Source organism: Podarcis muralis, chromosome 17 (assembly GCF_964188315.1).
Source record: "Podarcis muralis chromosome 17, rPodMur119.hap1.1, whole genome shotgun sequence".
NCBI lineage: Eukaryota > Metazoa > Chordata > Lepidosauria > Squamata > Lacertidae > Podarcis > Podarcis muralis.
The window spans coordinates 20,869,250-20,889,232 of record NC_135671.1 but is presented as its reverse complement, the minus strand read 5'-3'; the positions used below and the strand labels follow the sequence as shown (position 1 = coordinate 20,889,232).

Here is a 19,983-nt window from a genome sequence, read left to right as displayed (position 1 = left end):
CCAAAATTGTAAATAAGTAACAGACTCTCCTCCTTCTAGGAAAGTAGAGATCCCAGTCTGGAGTGCTTTTATTATTTCATAGTAATGTTTCATGACTGCATTAATTTGAGCTGCTGAGATGTAATGAAAGGCTACATTTTGTTTAATCACATGCTACTAAGCCATATTCATTTTCATTTCTATTTTACCTTGTCAAAATTAATTCAGTGCACCTGTTTAGATTAATAGAGGCAATTTATATGTACTTGAGACTTCATGTCAGTAATGAAACCCTATGACCAACAGCACATTTTCTCTGCTCCTTCTATCATCTAAAATTGGAATCTGACTATAGTTCCCCCCCCCCAGAAAAAAAATATGTTCAAGAAAGACACAACACGACCATATTGTTCTTCCCTTTTCTTTCTTTTTTACATCATTGCCCAGATTCACAATGAAGTAAAGGCAGGAATAGTTTGTTCTAATGGTGCTAAAAACATTGGTGAGAATAAGGAAAGGGGCTAGCACGTTCAGAAATCATTTAAGGAGCACATCAGCAAAATAGAAGTGATTTATATCTCCACAGGGGAAAAAAGTTACAGTTCCTCTTTGAATGTACTGTAGTTATCACAAATTGTTTCCATCTAAACTGTTTAGAGCATAATATCTGATGATTATGATTGTCTATTGCCATGTTTTCATCCAGAATCAATCTTAAATGGAATACTTTTGTGGGATACATATTTTATGATACCAGCACAATGAACTCAAGAATTTCAAGCTCATAAAGCACATAGAGATAATTAAAATCCTATATTTTGGAAGCTTCCTTAATGTGAACAAATCTATTCACTCAGAACATAAATTCTCTATTATCTGTTACAATTTGTGAGAGAAAAAATAAGCAGTTTTACACTTTCACTACATCACACCAGGAATATCTGTAATATTAAATCTAGACATAACTTGTTACTAGGTCAATTTTCATTTAAACCACACTCCTCTATATTTAATGTATGTAATTGAGTTCAAAACCTATAATACCAAACTCTAGCTGATACTGCACTTGATCCAACCAAAATGATTTATTTCAATAGAAGGGATTTAAACAAATGCTTAGCTTAAATGATTTGAAATTAATGGGACTTAAAATGCTTAACTTCAGTTGGGTCTTGCTCACGGAGGTAGTGACAAATTAATGCAACAACAGGACCCAGATTTTTTAAAAAATAAAAATCCTACTGATGCAATTCCTGGAAACAGGTTAGAAAATTCCTGCCAGTCACAAGAAAGATACATGAAATGTTAACTAATAGTCATAACATTGAGAAACATCATATTTCCCCTTATATTACATGAATGTAAAGTAAGAGGAAAGTAGACACAATTGATCTTGCTTATCAAATACACAACAGATATAGTTCCCAGTCTAGAAATCCTTTATGTGAGCTATCCCGGTGGGGTACAGGATCAGGTTTAAGGTGCTGGTTTTAACCTTCAAAGCCCTATACGGCCTAGGACCCTCGTACCTATGGGACCGCCTCTCCTGGTATGTCCCACAGAGGAACTTACGGTCTTCAAATAAAAACATCCTGAAGGTCCCAGGCCACAGAGAGGTTAGGCTGGTCTCAACTAGAGCCAGGGCTTTTTCGGCTGTGGCTCCAATCTGGTGGAACGCTCTGTCACAAGAGACAAGGGCCCTGCGGGACTTGACATCTTTCCGCAGGGCCTGCAAGACGGAGCTGTTCTGCCAGGCTTTTGGTCGGGGTTCAGTCTGACTCCCTCTCCCCTTTCATAAGAACTTGCATGAAAGTGGCCTCCCAATTTTTCTCACAGGCCCATATAAGTTCAGCACAAACAGTTGGGCGTGGTGAGCATTTAAGGTCCCCAACCCTAATCTGTGGGTTGCCATCTGATTGGATTTTATTCTGATCCTGATCTGATTTGAGGGTGTATTTTAATTGATTGTCTGATATTATGTTAATGTGCTATACATTTGATGTTAGCCGCTCTGAGCCCGGCTTCGGCTGGGGAGGGCGGGATATAAATAAATTATTATTATTATTATTATTATTATTATTATTATTATTATTATTATTATTATTATCCCAGCCAAACGGGGAACTGGCACTGTCTCTTCTGATAGTACCAACGACCTAACAGAGAAAGACAAAGGCAGGACTGAAAGTTCAAATTCTGCATTTCAGGTGCACATCTTTAGAAAGGGTGGTTTCAGCCCACTGCAGTGCGACTGACTACTTCATACAGATTGCTGCAGATCCAGAACGGTGATTTATTTATAGGAATAAAAGTTTCAGAGGTAGGTAAAAGTAAAGGCAAAGGACCCCTGGACGGTTAAGTCCAGTCAAAGGCGACTCTGGGGTTGTGGCACTCATCTTGCTTTAGGGCCGAGGGAGCCGGCATTTGTCCACAGACAGCTTTCCAGGTCATGTGGCTGGCATGACTAAAGCGCTTCTGGCACAACGGGACACCGTGATGGAAACCAGAGCGCACGGAAAGGCCGTTTACCTTCCTGCCACATTTTGAACTGCTAGGTTGGCAAGAGCTGGGACAGAGCAATGGGAGCTCACCCCGTTACAGGGATTTGAACCGCTGACCTTCTGATCAGGAAGCCCAAGAGGCCCAGTGGTTTAAACCACAGTGCCATCCACATGGTCTGACTAGCGCAGTTGCTTAGAGCATGGGGCTGATAACACTAAGGCTGAAGGTTCGATTCCTGCATATTGGATTAAATGCTCCTCAGGACATAGCTGTCAACGTTTCCCTTTTTTTTAAGGGAAATTCCCTTATTCCGAATAGGATTCCTCGCAAGAAAAGGGAAAAGTTGACAGCTCTGCCTCAGGGTCCCTTCCAGCTCTATGATTCTATGAATTTTATGAATGACTGTTGGCTTGTGAAATATTCAGGGCACTCTGTTGGAACAGGATATATAACCTATTGGAACAGGAAGGAGGCATTCCATTTTGCAGTTCTAAATAAAAGACATAATTACACTACTAAATACAGTGGTACCTCGAGTTACATACGCTTCAGGTTACATACGCTTCAGGTTACAGACTCCGCTAACCCAGAAATAGTGCTTCAGGTTAAGAACTTTGCTTCAGGATAAGAACAGAAATCGTGCTCCGGCAGTGCGAGGCCCCATTAGCTAAAGTGGTGCTTCAGGTTAAGAACAGTTTCAGGTTAAGAATGGACCTCCAGAATGAATTAAGTACGTAACCAGAGGTACCACTGTACAGCATTATTATTTTTTGTTACGTGAATTAACAGAGTATGTTTAATTACCTGTGCATCAGCCAACATGATATCCTTCAGCATGGGTTGCCCCCTGGGCTCTCCATTTTCCATTTTCACATAATGCACCTGGTACCCTCGGATTTGACCATGCTGCTTATTGGGCACTGGTGAACGCCACAACACTTTAACAGCTGTAGAGTTGACAGCCTCTACCTCGACTTTGCGAGGAGGACCACTAGGAACTGGAACACATCAGTGGATAAAAGAAGAATTACAGGTACTTGTCCAAAACAACCAGTGTCTTTTTCTTTCTTTTTCTGTTCTTTTTTTTTTTTAAGCGCAGACCCACTAATCCTTCCTCGAAGAATACAAATGAAAACACCCAACAAATCTGCTCTACATTTCAGTGAAAAGATCAAAAACCATGACTGATGCAAAAATGGAAGAAAAAAGAGTATTAGAGAAATAGAAAAAACATGTAAAAACGCACAAAAGCCAAGGAAGATGCTTTGAGACTCAAAGCATTGAAGTACAAAGAAGGAATTTAGTAATCAAAATAATAAAAACCAAGAAGACTTTTAAAATGTTGCTTGTTTTCTGATTTTTTTATTTTTATTTTTAAGTAGGGGAAAAAAAGATAACGGGAAGGGGTGCAATCTTCAGTGTTCAGATACGAAAGAGAGTCAGCATCCAAAATATTTTTTTTAAAAAAGGGAGCAGCATCAGTTTTCCAAAAGAGAAACGCTTTAAGGGTACTCTTAAAGAAAGAGTGAAAATCAGAAGAGCGAAAAAGTAAGAAAGAAAAGGAGGGGCGAATCTTCAAATAGAAGAAAAATATACACGCTCACAAGGGGCAAAACTTTAAAGTGTGATTCTTCTGCGCATATATTTCAAAGCAAAAACAAAACAAATGCAAATGCAAGCATTTGTGTTTAAAATATTTTGTAAAACTCATCGGGGGTCAAAAAAGATGAGCAGAGGGGGGGAAACGGAATAATCTTAGACCACACAAAGACAGCAGATTGAGAGAGAGAGTCAAACTGACGTGTTGGATGAAACATACCATCTTCATCTGTTCGGATCAACACAGATTCACTCTCTGGGCCAGGTCCAACATCAGTGTGGGCTGTCACAGAAATCCGATATTCAGTCCATTTTTCCAACTGTTCCAAAAGGTACTGTGACGTGTCCGGAGCAATTCCCAAAATTTCGTGGGGCTTGTCATCTTCTCCATCAATTCCAGTGTACTTGATGGAGTAGGAAGTGATAATTCCGTTCTGTTTTTCCACTGGCGGAGGCTGCCAACTTACCAAAATACTAGTGGAGCTGGGGCTCTTGCAACTAATGTCTTGAGGAGGAGCTGATGGCTCTAATTTCAGTAGTGGGTTAAAGGAGGATTTGAGTGTGAAAGAACAGAAGTGGTTGAAGGAAAAGGAAAAAAAATGAACAAAAGGAAAAGAAAAAAGAAAATAAATAACGAAGGGAAAAACCAAGGGCAAATAAAAATTGCAAACTTAAAAACAGAAACTTTAGATAATCTTATGAGCCTTGGCTTATTAAAAGTGAACCAACTGAAAATGAATGAACTAAAAGGTGGAAAGGGATGTAGGGGGAAATACATGAAAATGAGCCTCAATATATTGTTACCTACCTGTGATTAAAAATTCTTCTTGAAATAAAAACATCAAACATGATACTTCTATGTGTCTACTACCTAAGTTTTTATATTGTATGCTTGCTGGTTGATTTGTTATTTTTAAGTTGTTGTTTTTTTAAAAAGAAAAAAAATTGGCATGTCTGACAAAATAGTCAGTCTATTATACACTATGTTTTAGATGATAGATAGATAGATAGATGATAGATAGATAGATGATAGATAGATAGATATATCATATATCATATATAGATGATAGGTAAAGGTAAAGGTACCCCTGCCCGTATGGGCCAGTCTTGACAGACTCTAGGGTTGTGCGCCCATCTCACTCAAGAGGCCGGGGGCCAGCACTGTCCGGAGACACTTCCGGGTCACGTGGCCAGCGTGACAAGCTGCATCTGGTGAGCCAGCGCAGCACACGGAAACGCCGTTTACCTTCCCGCTGGTAAGCGGTCCCTATTTATCTACTTGCACCCGGGGGTGCTTTCGAACTGCTAGGTTGGCAGGCGCTGGGACCGAACAACGGGAGCGCACCCCGCCGCGGGGATTCGAACCGCCGACCTTTCGATCGGCAAGCCCTAGGCGCTGAGGCTTTTACCCACAGCGCCACCCACGTCCCATATAGATGATAGATAGATCTATCTATCTATCTATCTATCTATCTATCTATCATCTATCTATCTATCATCTATCTATCATCACCAGTCTTTTATACATTATGTTTTATAGATTGATATCTATATCTAATTAATATATATATATAAAATTATATAAGAAGTGCCATGAAGAAAAAAATCAGAACTATTTCGAAACTCAAACACATCTAATAGACATAAAATAAAAACCATCACGCACCACTAGGTTTCTCCCCCCCTCCCCGTCCACTTGTCTTTATCTTTTCTTTTTTTACGACCGCAGTGGCCTGGAACAAGTGTACTACAATTAAGGTTCAAATCAAAAGTATTTATTCAAAACATCAATTGTAGCCAAAACACTGTAAAACATGCAGAATCAATAAGGGGATTATGCTAATCTGAGACAAAGGTTTACCTACCATGGAAAAGTGACAGGGCTGATGATTCTGACTGCAACTTGTACTTACCCTAGGTCCAGTCTCTCTTTTATATTTTAGCTCCTCTTGGAGAAACCTCGGCCAGCAAAGAATTAAAGTCTACCAGCGATTTCATAATACATACAAACTAACACCAACCCACCGCCACACACAATACACGAACAGCTAATACAGAGGTTTGCCTAAGCAAAACCAGTGTGGAGATTTCTAATGAAATCTTATGATTTACTTTACTTAACCAAAAGTTAAATTCATTTGAAATAGAACCAAAATGCATGTCCACAGTAGTTTAGAAGCAAATGTCATCAAAATCTTAACACGTTCATCTCTTTGGGGCACAAATCCTATTCACACAGTAATAATAATAATAGATTTTCTTCCAGTTGTATACACAGAAATTACTTTTAAAAAATCCAGTTTTATATTTGAAATATTTGGGGAAATTGGGAACCTTGACCTCTTTCACATGCATTACTTAGAAGTCCCACTGATCTCAACCTGTCTCCTCAAGTCCTTTTTTGCATCTCTTTCCCAGGTAGCAACACAGAAAAGATTTTTATTTTCCTGTAATTCCTCCCTCTGAGACCTAAAAAAAATACATTTCCTAAACATATTTTTAAACTTTTAAAACTCAAAGCGAAAGATGAGCGATCCACCTTTGTCTGTCTCAGTTGCTTCTGAGGATTCCAAAAACATATTGGCTGTGTCTAGATTTCACTATCGACCATGGTTACAGTATGGGAAGAAGCGTTGGCAAGTCTTTCCCCTCCCACTTCTGTGTGGCCACAGGGAGATGAGAAACTTTTGTTTCTATTTTTGATTAACTGCTGCTTGCAATTTTGTCCGAAAGCTGTGCTTAATCGTAACAGTTGTTTCGATGAAACAAGCCAGCTTGATCACACCACCAAGGTTGGCTTGCTTCAACAGAGCTTACTTAAGATCAACCACAGTTTAGGATTTAGGCACAACACAAAACGTCGGTTGAATCTTATTTATTTATTTAAACAGTTTTATATACCCCTTAACTACAATAGTCTCTGTTTTATAAAGTTACAGGGCAAAATAAAAATAAAAATAAGAAATCGGCTAAAACTATAAAATTAAGCTTCAGTTAAAATGAATAAATGGAATAAAAAAGTCTTCAGTAGCTGCTGTAAGTTCAGGAAGGAGGGGGCCTCTTTTGACCTCAACTGGAAGGGAGCTCAATAAATTTGGGCTCACAATACTAAATATGAGTTGTCCATCCAAGCCACGGGGGGCCGCTAATGGTGACTCCCCAGAAAACCTCAGTGATCAAGCAGGGATATAAGGAATTAGGCAATCCTTGATGTATCCTAGACCCAATCTGTAGAGAGCCTTGAACCTGGTTCAACAGTGTAATATAAAACAGAAATGAAAGCTTTCAATTTCCTCAGTTATACTAGAGGAATGTCAAGGGGTGGGTGTGCGAACCTTAGACTTGCACAGATTCATAATTGTATGATAAACAATGTCTGAATGCACCCTTTGCCTCGTGACAGGGGTTGGGGGTATCATGTTACTCTTCTAGGAAAATGCTATGCTTATAGTTCTTCAAAGTGTATTGACCTGTGTGTTTTTAGTTAAATTTTCTCAATGTAGCCATAACTGAAACATAATAGGATTTCACTCACTTGCCAACTAGCTTGTCAACAAGTATAAAGAAGAGAAATGAAGTAATCAAAGAAAGACACCTACTTGACTGCATTGTTCTAGCTGATATTTCTGCCGTTGAAGCACCGAGGCCTTGTGGAGAGCGTGCAGACAGACGGAAGTAATACAAACTATTTGGTTTTAGGCCTTGCAAGTGGTAAGTTGTAGCTGGATCAATGGAAATCCGCTGCTAAAGGGGAAGTCGGAAAGGGGGAAATGAATTTAAATCTAGATCTTTGGGTCTTCGCTTCTAAAGAATTTCTAACACTCAATCTCAAAACGTCTATTCCAACGTAAGGAACAGGTCACAACCACGGCCATCACAGTGTGGTTCCAGCTCCAGGCACAAGCCATTGCATCTGGAATAGCTTCATTACACTAAATCCTAACTTTCCAGAATGGTACCTTACTGGTAAGTGGTTGGTGCCTCTCCATGTGAAGCTGGCTGATCTACATCAGGCACAGGGAATCTCTGCTTCGCATGCTAAAGTAGTGATTCTCATTTGCCTGTAGATATGTTTGTTTCCCAGGCACACCCACCCACCCTACACCTGACATCAAATGCCATCAGATGTGGGCAGGGTAAAGCAGCAACTGCAAAGGAAGAATCAGGAGCCCTAAAGTGTGCTCCCTATTATTCCTTTGCACACAGGGCTTGCATTTTGTGCCTCTTAAATTTTGGTGCAAGAAGAACTACCACTCAAATTGGCTCCACTTGGAGGCTACCAACCAGAGCCGACTCCTACTGCCACTGGGGTTTGTATTTGGGGCTGGATTTAAATTCTGTGCCAAATACAAGCCTCTGGAATCAGCTGCCGATTGGAGCTCACAAATGGAGTTGATTGGTGCAAAGGAAAATGCTTCCTTTGCCTGCACAGTCTGGAAATCAAACCATGTGGGCCAATGAACATTTTGCTTTTGCACGCTACCCTAAATTCAATGCAATCTACAAAGAGATGGCCCCACCCATCTGTCTAAGCAATCAGTCCATGGAGGCTAGAGGACATCAGAAAAGAAAGAAAGAAAACAATTTTACCAATATCTTACTTCTGTTTCAAAGCCAACAGTAAAATATGCATCTGTACAGTTATACTTGTACAGTGGAACCTCGGTTTTCGAAAATCTCGGAAGCTAAACGTTTCAGAAACCTTGAAGTAATTGCTTCCGTTTTCAAATGCACCTTAGAAGTCAAATGGCTTCCACTGCGTGTTTTTCTTTTTTCTCAATGGATTTTGCTGACCACTCAGCTTTTGAACATTTTGGAAGTCGACTGGTCTTCTGGAATGGATTACATTCAAAAACCAGGGTTCCATTGCCTTTGTTACAGAAATCAAGATGGCCACTTATGGAAGTATAGTCTTGGAATTACAGAAGAGTTTAGTTAGACAAACCATAGTTAAGATTTTTGAAGGGGCTATAGTTAGACAAACAGAACAGTTTGCATTGAACTGTCTTTACTCCTTACATTATAAATTTGAACATCTGGAATCAGAGCACATTTAGGGTTGTAGAAAAGATAATTCAGGCTGCAATCCCATGTGCATTGAATGGGGCGTACATCTGACTAAACAAGCAACCGGGTAACCTTCAACTAACACGAGGCTGACTACCTGTCTATCAACTTTCAAGGCCTGTAAAATGTGTTTCAAAGGTGTAAAGCTAGTTCACTTACCTCTTCTCCATGCTCTCCATCTTTGTAAACAAGATCATAGTTGGAGATTGTGTCAGACCGTGGAGGGGTCCAAGAAAGGAGTATGCTTGTTTCGGATTCTGGTTCAGCTTTGAAATTCAATGGCTGCCCTGGGACTGATGCAGGAGAACACAATATCAACATTCAGTAAGTACATTTACTGGGGGCAGTGGGGGAAATTAAGAGTTGTTTCCTGCAATTACCCGTATTTTTCGCTCTATAAGACGCACCAGACCACAAGACTCACCTAGTTTTTGGAGGAGGAAAACAAGAAAAAAAAAATCTGAATCTCAGAAGCCAGAACGGCAAGAGGGATCACTGTGCAGTGAAAGCAGTGATCCCTCTTACTGTTCTGGCTTCTGGGATAGCTGCGCAGCCTGCATTCGCTCCATAAGACGCACACACATTTCCCCTTACTTTTTAGGAGGGAAAAAGTGAGTCTTATAGAGCAAAAAATACGGTATATACAGTGGTGCCCCGCAAGACGAATGCCTCGCAAGACGAAAAACCCGCTAGACGAAAGGGTTTTCCGTTTTTGAGTTGCTTCGCAAGACGATTTTCCCTATGGGCTTGCTTCGCAAGACGAAAACGTCTTGCGAGTCTTGCGATTTTTTTTTGCTCCCCCCCCTTTTTCTAAGCCGCTAAACCGCTAATAGCCTTTTAGCCGCTAAGCCTTTAATAGCCGCTAAGCCGCTAAACCGCTAATAGCGCTAATCCGCTAAGCCGCTAATAGGGTTGCTTCACAAGACGAAAAAACCGCTAGACGAAGAGACTCGCGGAACGGATTAATTTCGTCTTGCGAGGCACCACTGTACTCCATGCAGACCACCACTTCCAGGTTTAGATTTCTATTGAAGACCCACTAATGGAAGCAGCCAAATTTCATTTCCAGTAGCGTCACCTTCCCAAGAGCATTCCAAAACATGCATTCCAAACATGTCACTTTCTGTTGCGCTGTTTGCTCAGCTGGGAATTAATCACCCAGATAGTCCTGTTCTTTATTGCAGTTAATACTGTTGCTTGAGCAGCCTTTCTTTACACTGTCAACATACTGTTTACCAGACAAAATGTTTCTGCACATTGCTTTGATCCAACAGAGCCACTCGAGTTATGACAGTACTCTATATACATGACAAACAGGAATAATATGAACTTCTCTGTGTCTTAGCCAGATAAACCATCCCCTGAGCCTGCCTGTTTCTTTACTAAAGGTAAATGCAGGTTTGTGCTTACTGCTTAGACACTGATAGGAGAAAACATGACTGTTAGATACTATGCTAGGGGGAAGAGGGAAAACCCCGCTCTTCTCCACACATTTGGCAATTTAACACTGTAAAACACAACAAAATCCTATGGGCTATTTCAATCACAATCTCATAGGAGCAGACCGTCTCTTTAAAAGTTTGTGATATGAAAGGAGTTCAGTAAATAGGTAAAAAAGGTAAAGGTAAAATACCCCTGACACTTAAGTCCAGTTGCGAACAACTCTGGGGTTGCGGTGCTCATCTCGCTTTACTGGCCGAGGGAGCCAGCGTTTGTCCGCAGACAGTTTTTCTGGGTCATGTGGCCAGCATGACTAAGCCACTTCTGGCGAAACCAGAGCAGCATATGGAAAGCCATTTACTTTCCCACCGGAGCGGTACCTATTTATCTAATTGCACTTTGACATGCTTTCAAACTGCTAGGTTGTTAGGAGCTAGGACGGAGCAACGGGAGCTCACTCCATCGCGGGGATTTGAACCACCGACCTTCCGATCGGCAAGCCCTAGGCTCAGTGGTTTAGACCACAGCGCCCCCCGCGTGGTCTAGGTACTTGGTCACAAAGAAGGAAAGAGGATCCAGTTACTCCCTCCCCTGCCCCATGAACAAACATAGGGCTTGCTCCTTCCATATTTGCTTTGTGTGCTGATGGGCACTAGGGCAGGCATAGGCAAACTTGGTCCTCCAGATGTTTTGGGACTACAACTCCCATCATCCCTAGCTATCAAGACCAGTGGTAAGGGATGATGGGAACTGTAGTCTTAAAACGTCTGGAGGGCCAAGTTTGCCTATGCCTGCACCAGAGAATGGCCCTTTTATGTGGCAGACCGTTGTTTTTTGTTTTGTTTTTTGCAAAACTCTCTCCCAAGAAAGATATGGCTCTACATTACTAATTTCAGTGTGTTTTGTAGATTTTCTCTTCAATCTACCCGTAATTTTTTATCTGAATCCAATACTGATTTATGTTTACTGTAGGGATGGAGAACTCCCCACAACTCCTTCAGTGCCCTGTTCTTTTCCCATCAACTTTTAATTCTTTTGCAATTGCTTTTTTCTCCTTAAATTTTTTGGAGGTTTATTTTATGTTTTAAATGTTATATATGGTATATTTCACTGTTGTAAACCACTTTGAGACCCAGATGGTGAAAAGCAATATTTTTTTTAAAAAAAACAAACAACAACCATAAACAACAATAAAATAATAATTCCTGACCATGGGTCATCCTGGCTGGAGCTGAATGGAAGCTTTGAAGGGAATGTATTGTTATGAGTTTGGGGAGCAGGTAGGCTGTATGCTGGAGCCTGCTTCCAATTCCTGGATTCGGTATTGATTCAATTCCTGGAATAGACAACTAGCTTATACTTTTACTTATGTCCCTATAAGTATGGACCATTAAGGAAAGGAAGGGGCTCTGTGCCAGATGCCAAGTGAGTATGGCCCCCCTCCCTCAACTCGCTGGTAGTTAGAAAGCCTGATTCTTGTTTGAATCAAAGGCTGTGGGCTAGGGGACACCCTCTTGGGGTTTTCATGTTGTAGTGGTGTTGAGTCAAAAGTGTAACTGTGCTCTCCAAGTTAAGGATTTCTTTTTTAAAAAGCCCTAATTATATTTCTGTATAGCTTACAATCCAAATATCAGTGTATCAACAGTTACTTTGCAAGGACTAGTATGCAGTGTTGGACTCTGCTGGTAAAAATGGAGATTCAAATAGTGACTCAACCATGAAGGGTACTGAGGTCTTGACAAAGTTATTATCCGTAAGGATTACTGTAAGTATAAACTTGATATAAAGTATAAACTTGATTCATGTGCTGCTTTAAAAAAATATTTTTAATTGTTGAGTCTATGAGAGCTGTGATCATACTGGACAGGCAGTAAGGGCAGGAGATATATATATATATATATATATATATATATATATATATATATATCCCTGACATGCATAAGTAGTAGGATGTGCTGGATTTCAAGTAGTTGTTCAATTTTTATTTTTATTTTAACAGGTCAGGGACGTTATATTCCCAGGAAGTTATATTCAGTGCAGAACTTTCATTTTTCATTAAATATTTGTCTTGTGAGGTCATTTATCATTACAAAAGCAGAATATGGAAATGGAGCTTCTGAAGGAACTTGAGAAAGTTTCAACAATATATAACTATGTGATTTACATGCAAATGGAAACAGCGAACAAATGAAGTTTCAGAGGGGCTGTTCATGGCATAAGAACTGTTAAAGGTATGTACAATCCACAAAAATGTCAAAACTATTCATTAGTGAATAAACATCATGGTAAAGTCAAGAAACATAGATCCCCAATCCAACTCACGGCTTAGCCATCTGGATTTAGAATATGCTTTTTAAACACCTTGACTGGGTTCATCTATATTTACCTTTGACTTTATTGCTTAGAAAAGTCAGATACCAACCCTCCCACCCCAGCCGTACCGCTGAGAACTTTCTAGAGTTTTCCTCTTACCTCCTGTCTGAGTGATGACTTGAATGTCACTAGAAAGAGGCCCATCTCCAACGGAGGTAAAAGCAAGAACTTTCACAGAGTAAGTTTTCTGTGGTATTAGATTCCCAATGGTGGTTATATGGCTGTCGGCCACATTGTGTTTCAACCAGCTGTTGACATGTTGGGAGGGGTCCATGGTGTAATAAACTCTGTAGCCTTGTATTTGTCCGTTGGGTTCCTCGGGTTCTTCCCACTGCACCAGTATTGTGGTTGAGCTCAACATACGGGCTTGTACATTGCGTGGTGCGCTAGACGGTGCTTGCTCCGAGGTCCGCGTTGAAACCGGTTCACTGGGTGGCCCCCGCCCAATGTTGTTGACAGCAACAACTCTGAACTCATACTCAGAATAAGGACTCAAACCGGCGACGCTGTATCGAGTTGTGGCGACTCCATCAATTTCCTTATAGAGTTCCTCAGAGTTTTTAGGTTTATGTTGGATTATGTAATAAGACACTGGCTCAGGGTTTCCAGAATCCCAAGTCAAAGTGATGCTTGTTGCTGTGCTTTCTGTTACAACAGGAGTTCCTGGAGGTTTGGGTAAGGCTGCAAGAAAATAAAAGACAATTTATTCAATTGGCAGGAAATTACACCACAGCACCATGACTAGTTTTTTTAAAAAGTATAGCAATGCGATTTGGTGAAGGGACACATACAATTCAAAACAGAACGCTGTTTTATTCAAGTACTGTCGAAAACAAAAACAAAATATTATGGGGAAAGCATTTTGTTGCGACAATAATTTAACTAAACATTTGCGAAGGAGAAAATTGATGTTGCTCTAAAATGGCAAGCAGCATCAGAGGCTTGGGGACTTTTGGTTCATATGCAGAAAATTTGTGTTGCCATGGTAAAGATTTATCTGTTGTTTTTTTGAAGCAGATTGTATGCCCCTTACCTTTCACAGTTATCTGTGCTATTGCTTCTATAACACCAAGAGTAGACATAGCAACACAAGTGTAATTTGCAGATTGCCTGACGTCATTTAGCTCCAGGACATTCCTTCCTATTGGCATGTCATCTTCCGGGGTAAGATCTTCTGCTCCCAGCATCCATTTCACATATGGCATTGGAGACCCCACAGCAACACAGGTGATGTTAACACTCCCTCCGGGCATAATTTCATGGTTGGTGGGTGGGATCGAAAACCTTGGTGGGACCCGACGAACTGGAATAAAACACACATAAAGCTAATAACCCATACAAAAATGGGGAACATAGATCTTGCACACAAGATTACATGCATTTATAGATACACTTTGAACGATTAATTGCTACTTTTATTTGCCGAAAATAAAATATAGACCAGACAGGTATATTGTCTGTACATATTTGTTTACATTTATTCATCAATATCTTTAACCACATTCATACAAAGCTTCCCCCCCCCACCCCAGACCTAGTAGGGCCTCACAATTAACTAACTATATACTAACAATACACCAAACACCATGCAAAAGATACACACATACACACACATATATATGCATGTATATTCTGTATGCATATGTATACATATATATGCACAGAAGAAAACTGGAGAGTTGACAGCATGCTTGAGTTGAGTATCAAAACCAACTTCAACGCTGCACACTTCCAGCTGATGTGAAGAAATGTGCTGCAACACATTGTCACATCACAGCCCTGAAACACATCACCTACGGTACACGGAAAAATGCAATTCTGATTTGCTGTCAGACTCAAAAAGTGGATGCAGCCTCAAGACCTCACACTAACACTGAAACAGACATGGGATATATATAGATATATATATAGTCACAGGAGAAGAAACAAGGCAAAGCCAGTATGAGTACTGGTTTTGGTCATGCAGGCAAGCAAATGACAAGAGTCTATAGGGAATCATGCTTAGGGAGGAATGATAGGAGAGAGAGAAATTGTATAGGGAAACAAAAACAATTAAAAGGAAAGGGGAAGGAAACATATTGGGATAGAGAATAGGTTTTTTTAAAAATGTGAAGGCAAGATAGTTTAAAAGAAACAGGGATATTAAGAGGGTAGGACAGGGAATAGGAGGATATTTGTTTAAGCCTGGGATTATTATGAAGCAAGTATACGGTGGCAGGGAAGGAGAAGAACATTAAAACATTCCGGGTTCCATGGCGTTCACACAGAGGGGGAAGCAAAATAAGCTGCTAGGATTAATAATACTACTAAAAGCAGCTCTACGTGTACAAAATGAGGGACAGTGATATCTAAACTATTTAGCAGCAGGGCATTGCATTAACAGAGTAGTTAATATTTAAGAAAACACAACACTGAGAAAATTACCAGGCAATAACAGATCAGTGTTCCTGCTTCAAATATTTTCTGTGTGCGTGTGTGTGCATGTGTAGCGCAAGAGGCAACAGAGGCCTGTGCTTTCATTGCACACAATACGCTGTGCTTTACGGGGGCCTTCAAAACAAGGATGTCTTTGATTCAGCAAAATAAACAAACCGATTCGTAAATAAATGGCTACGGTCCCGGCCGGAGAACGTTAGTCATAATCACGCCCCATTGAAATCAATGGGAGGTAGGTTAGTGGTCATTAAATCCGTCCACTGAAGTTAATGGCAGGGGGGGGGGGAATGGCTTAGCATTATACGCCGACAAGTGTGATTTAAGAGCGGCGAACTTTCGCTGGATTAAGGGGCTACGAATACAAAGCGATCATTTCATTACCCTTTGCACTGAATTGAGATAAATTTCTAGAGATTCGATGGGGGCTTACGGTGATGGCCTCGTGAGTGAATGGGACTGGCATAGGGAGGACAAAGAGCGAAACATGCCTTCAGCAGCCAATCAACCGAGGTCACACAAAGCAAGTGAGGGGCAATGCAGAATTTGTAGTACTGAAAGAAAACGGAAAACGGAAAAAGAAAAAAGAAAAAACTTAGGAGAAATATTAGTCTTCATGCTTGGGCTGCTTAAAGGAGCATCTGCCGGAACTCATTCCCGTATCAGCAGGCATTAAGAACGGAAATCAAAGGGAAATAAAATTGAAGAAGGAAAAGAAGATAAAAAGAAGCAGGAACACTGACCAGATTGACAACTCCTTGAAGTGTTAAGCGTGTTACTGGCTTGCCATGCACCCAGCCTCTCTCCCTCTGTCTACATGCACAACGATACCAGCACACATAGAAGCCATGACCGGGGCATTCTCTGCTTAAACATAACATCAACTTAAAAATAAAAAGGCCACAATGCAGCTACATTCATTTCATTTGTATTCTTTGTTATTGGTTTAATTAATAGTTTTGTAAGGTGGGTAAAAAAGTAAAAAACACACCAACCTTCTCGCAGCTCTGAGGGATGTAGGGGGTTTGATGCAGAACACAATGAAATGAGGAAAGGAGAAAAACAAGGGAAACACAGAGAGAGTAAAAAGGCCATATCAAGGCTTTCAACTGCTACTTGAACAACTTTTACTTGTTCTAATCAAACCTTACTGCCTCAGCTCTGACCGTAAGCAATTTCTCGCAGCTATCGCGGTATTAGGAGCTAGTATCATTTGAGTGGGGAAAGGGGAACTCCTTCAAGTCGTAACGGCACACATGCCTCATGCAAGAAACACTACTTTGAAAGGAAAAGGACCAGATAGCTTCCTAAGGAGGCCCAAATAACCTCCAAACCCTTTCTAGTCAGAAAGCTAAATCATAAATATATATTATAAAAGTTTTGTACGGCGTTCCCCACACCAAAGTAATGAGCTAACAGCTGTATGAACCAAAATCTTCCCTCATCTTTTCCCCCTCCCCTTCTCATTCCAAACCACCCTTTCTTTTTGCAGGGAGACGGGATTATTTGCATAAATTATATAGAAAAGGGGTGCTCTCATTTCAGAGCCCGACCCTGGAAACTGTGCCAGAAAGGAGGCACTTTAAATATATAAAACTAAGAGCTTCCATAGGTTTAAAAAGCAATCATGCCTGTTACCCTTACAAGAATATACTTTTAATGAATTTATCCTTCCAATTCACATCTATCAAAAAAGACAAATCTCTCGGCACCCCTCCCCCTTTTGAAAAATACAAAGAACAGCCAGTTCATTACAGCAGTGCCAGGGATTACGTATTACTGATAAAACTTCAATTTAAGAGAAAGTATGTATATATATATATATTTATAGCTCTACGAAACTAAGCTTAAAGAAACAGAGAAGGCAGGCCACACCACTGTCCTCTTCGGCGAGAATTTCCAAGCTAAGAACTTTTCCTTTTCAGCTCAGAAGCAGAGGTCATGTGGGTACAACACACCTCAGCACCCCTGAGTTTCAATTAGAGCTAAATTAGTTGCACAGCAAGCAATCGCATTAGGAATTATAAACCAAAGAAAGGAGAAGAGGAAAACCCAAAAATAAATGCAACGCTCAGGTCAATAGTCAATGCAGGAAAAAGTAGAAGTCAAGATGTAAAAACGGAAGCATACTTACAAACCTTAAGTCCACAGGGGTGGATTGGACTCAAAGGTGCCTTTATTCATATTCCTCCCCTCGTCAAATTCATACTCTAAGCCTTTTCCCCCAATGTTTATTTTACTTCCCGCCCCCCACCCCTTTGCCCAGATACTTTGCTTATTACTGTAGTTATGGCATAGACCCCGAGAGTAACTTAACGCCCCTTGCGCCTGACTGAAGGGTAGATACCCGGGTTTATCATTCCTACCTCTGACATATAGATTGGCAGGGGCAGAATACCGTGTCCCTGCACTGTTGGTTGCAACACACTCATATTTGCCTTGGTCAGATTCTTCACTCAGTTCGATTTGGAGGGCACCTGTAAGGATATAAAATACATTGCCAAAGAGACTGTCAATGAAGGGTTTTTCAACTCCCAACGACACACCGCTTAATAATAATGAAAAGCCCTGTATGCGGAGGTCCACTCAACGTCGGTTCATTTTCTCGCTACAGTGGCACAGACAAAAATAAATAAATTATGATGTGATGAAAAAAACAAAGAGATTATTTTTTTCACACCATCAATGCTAGCACAGGAAAACAATCTGCATTTGGCAAACATATTTTCTAGCACAATATACTGTTTTCTCCTAGACTATTAAAATGAAGATGGGTGAGACTGCTTCAAGGAAATATGGCTTTAAAACAAAGCATAGGATATTAGGTCATAGGGTTGTCACTGTTTAGCTGATTAGATTATTATTTTTTTATTTGTTTATTTGCGCAGCAAAAGTAATAATACAAAAGGTGGCACTCGGCAAAAAGAAGAAAAAAGAAGAAGAAAAAAAGGGAGAAGATAGGTTTCAAGAAAGTCTTCCGCTGAAGAAGGCCAAAAATGTGCAGCGAGTACAAAAAAAAGGGCTGCTTAAAGTGAAAAAAGAAACAAATTAGTCATTTATAGTAATCAAAATATTCCTTTAAAGAAACAAAACTCCCTTAAAGACATGCAGATTGGTAAGAAAAAGAAAGACATTTCGCCACAACTTACAATCTTTTTAGTGCATTTGCTGAAAAACAAGAGCAGTTGAATTAGGAGGCAAAAAAAATGTTAAAAAGCAGGGGCCAAGCCAACAAGGAAGAAGCAACCAATCACTGCTGAGGACCATCGGGATGTCAGCCCTAAGACACCCATCAAAATCCACGGCTGGGATTAGCAGTGTGGTGTCACAAAACCCAAGAAAAAAACAAAACAAGAATTACAAAAGACATGAGCAGTTGTTTTTTTTAATATAAAATGATTAAAAACCAGCAATACCACATTTTATCACCAAGAATACTGAGTCATCAACCTTTCCATTTCCAAAGCCTGAAGATCAGAAGGATCCAAAAATCCAGAGATGGGTAAATCCAAGAAGAAAAAAAATATATATAGTTGCTGTAATTTATTAGGGAGAAGAATGTGGTGGGTTTTTTCTTGTTGTTTTACTTTACTTTATTAAAGTTAAAAGAAAAATATATAATTGAACAAAAATAAAAAATAAAATAAACCCCCTTGAAAGACAAAGTTAAAAAGTAGATATTCCATGTTGTCGTCTGCATGTCTGCAACTGTTCTCCAGACCATCTTGGCTTGGTCCAAAACAAGAACAGCTAAGGAAGAAAAAAAATGATCTTTTTTTTTTTGCTCCAGTCGGACCAAAAAAAAAGAAAGAAAAAAAGGGGAAAAAAAGAGAAAAGAAAAAAGGTAGAAAAAGAAGAAGAAAAAAAGGAATAGAGGGACAAATGGTACGCTGTGACTGGGTTGTGTGGCCTGAAGACCCGGATATGCTTTCTTTGAAGCATATCACAAAGTAACGAATCTTTTTTGAAATAAAAAGAAGAAAAGAATGAATGAATGAATGAATGAATGAATGAATAAACACAACTTTTTTTTTCTTTTCAATGAAAAGTGAAAAGGATGGTGGGGGAAAAAACCAAAACCACAAGATGGAAGTCACTGATCATAACTCAATAGGAAGAAATAAGGATGAAGGACATTTCTGTAATGCATTTGTTTGTTTTTTTAAAATGGATATAATGGAAGGTATGAAAGGACAGAAAGAATAAGATCATTCTGTGAACGTTAGTTCAGCACTCTTACCTCTTATTGGTGTACCACCTGGGTGGATAATATGAATGCAAATAAGATTAGAAAGAAGAAGCATTAGTACGAGAAGAAAGAGGCTAGGGCTTTGGAAGAAGAATCAAATTAGAGTTACAGAATTAAATAAGGTCTTAAAAGAAACTTGAATTTCTATACTGTAAAAACAGGAATATATACTTTTAGGTACAATTCTTAGATTATAAAAAACAAAATAGCAGTGTACCAAACTGGGCAAAGGCCATTATTTTCAGGGGGAAGTGGCAAGGCAGATCATTCTTACAAGAGCTTAGGTGTTTGGTTATATAGGGTTAAAATATATATATTGCATAGGCCTGAAATCCTAAAAG

General features: G+C 39.9%; 1 protein-coding gene across 29 annotated transcripts in view; it reads right to left on the bottom strand.

Moving 5' to 3' along the window:
• PTPRD (protein tyrosine phosphatase receptor type D) overlaps positions 1-19,983 on the bottom strand; it is a 1,167,048-nt gene that overhangs the window by 160,397 nt on the left and 986,668 nt on the right. For 11 of the 29 annotated variants that reach the window (XM_077921375.1, XM_077921383.1, XM_077921379.1 and 8 more), the window contains 8 exons: positions 19,634-19,651; positions 17,760-17,870; positions 13,994-14,263; positions 13,060-13,641; positions 9,307-9,440; positions 7,680-7,824; positions 4,301-4,606; positions 3,286-3,479 (listed from right to left, as the gene is read on the bottom strand). In XM_077921375.1, coding sequence (XP_077777501.1) covers positions 3,286-3,479; positions 4,301-4,606; positions 7,680-7,824; positions 9,307-9,440; positions 13,060-13,641; positions 13,994-14,263; positions 17,760-17,870; positions 19,634-19,651 — 1,760 coding nt within the window. Of the gene's footprint in view, positions 1-3,285; positions 3,480-4,300; positions 4,607-7,679; positions 7,825-9,306; positions 9,441-13,059; positions 13,642-13,993; positions 14,264-16,388; positions 17,611-17,759; positions 17,871-19,633; positions 19,652-19,983 lie in introns of those variants that run through there. The other 18 variants (XM_028711767.2, XM_077921399.1, XM_077921388.1 and 15 more) reach the window with 6 other exon arrangements.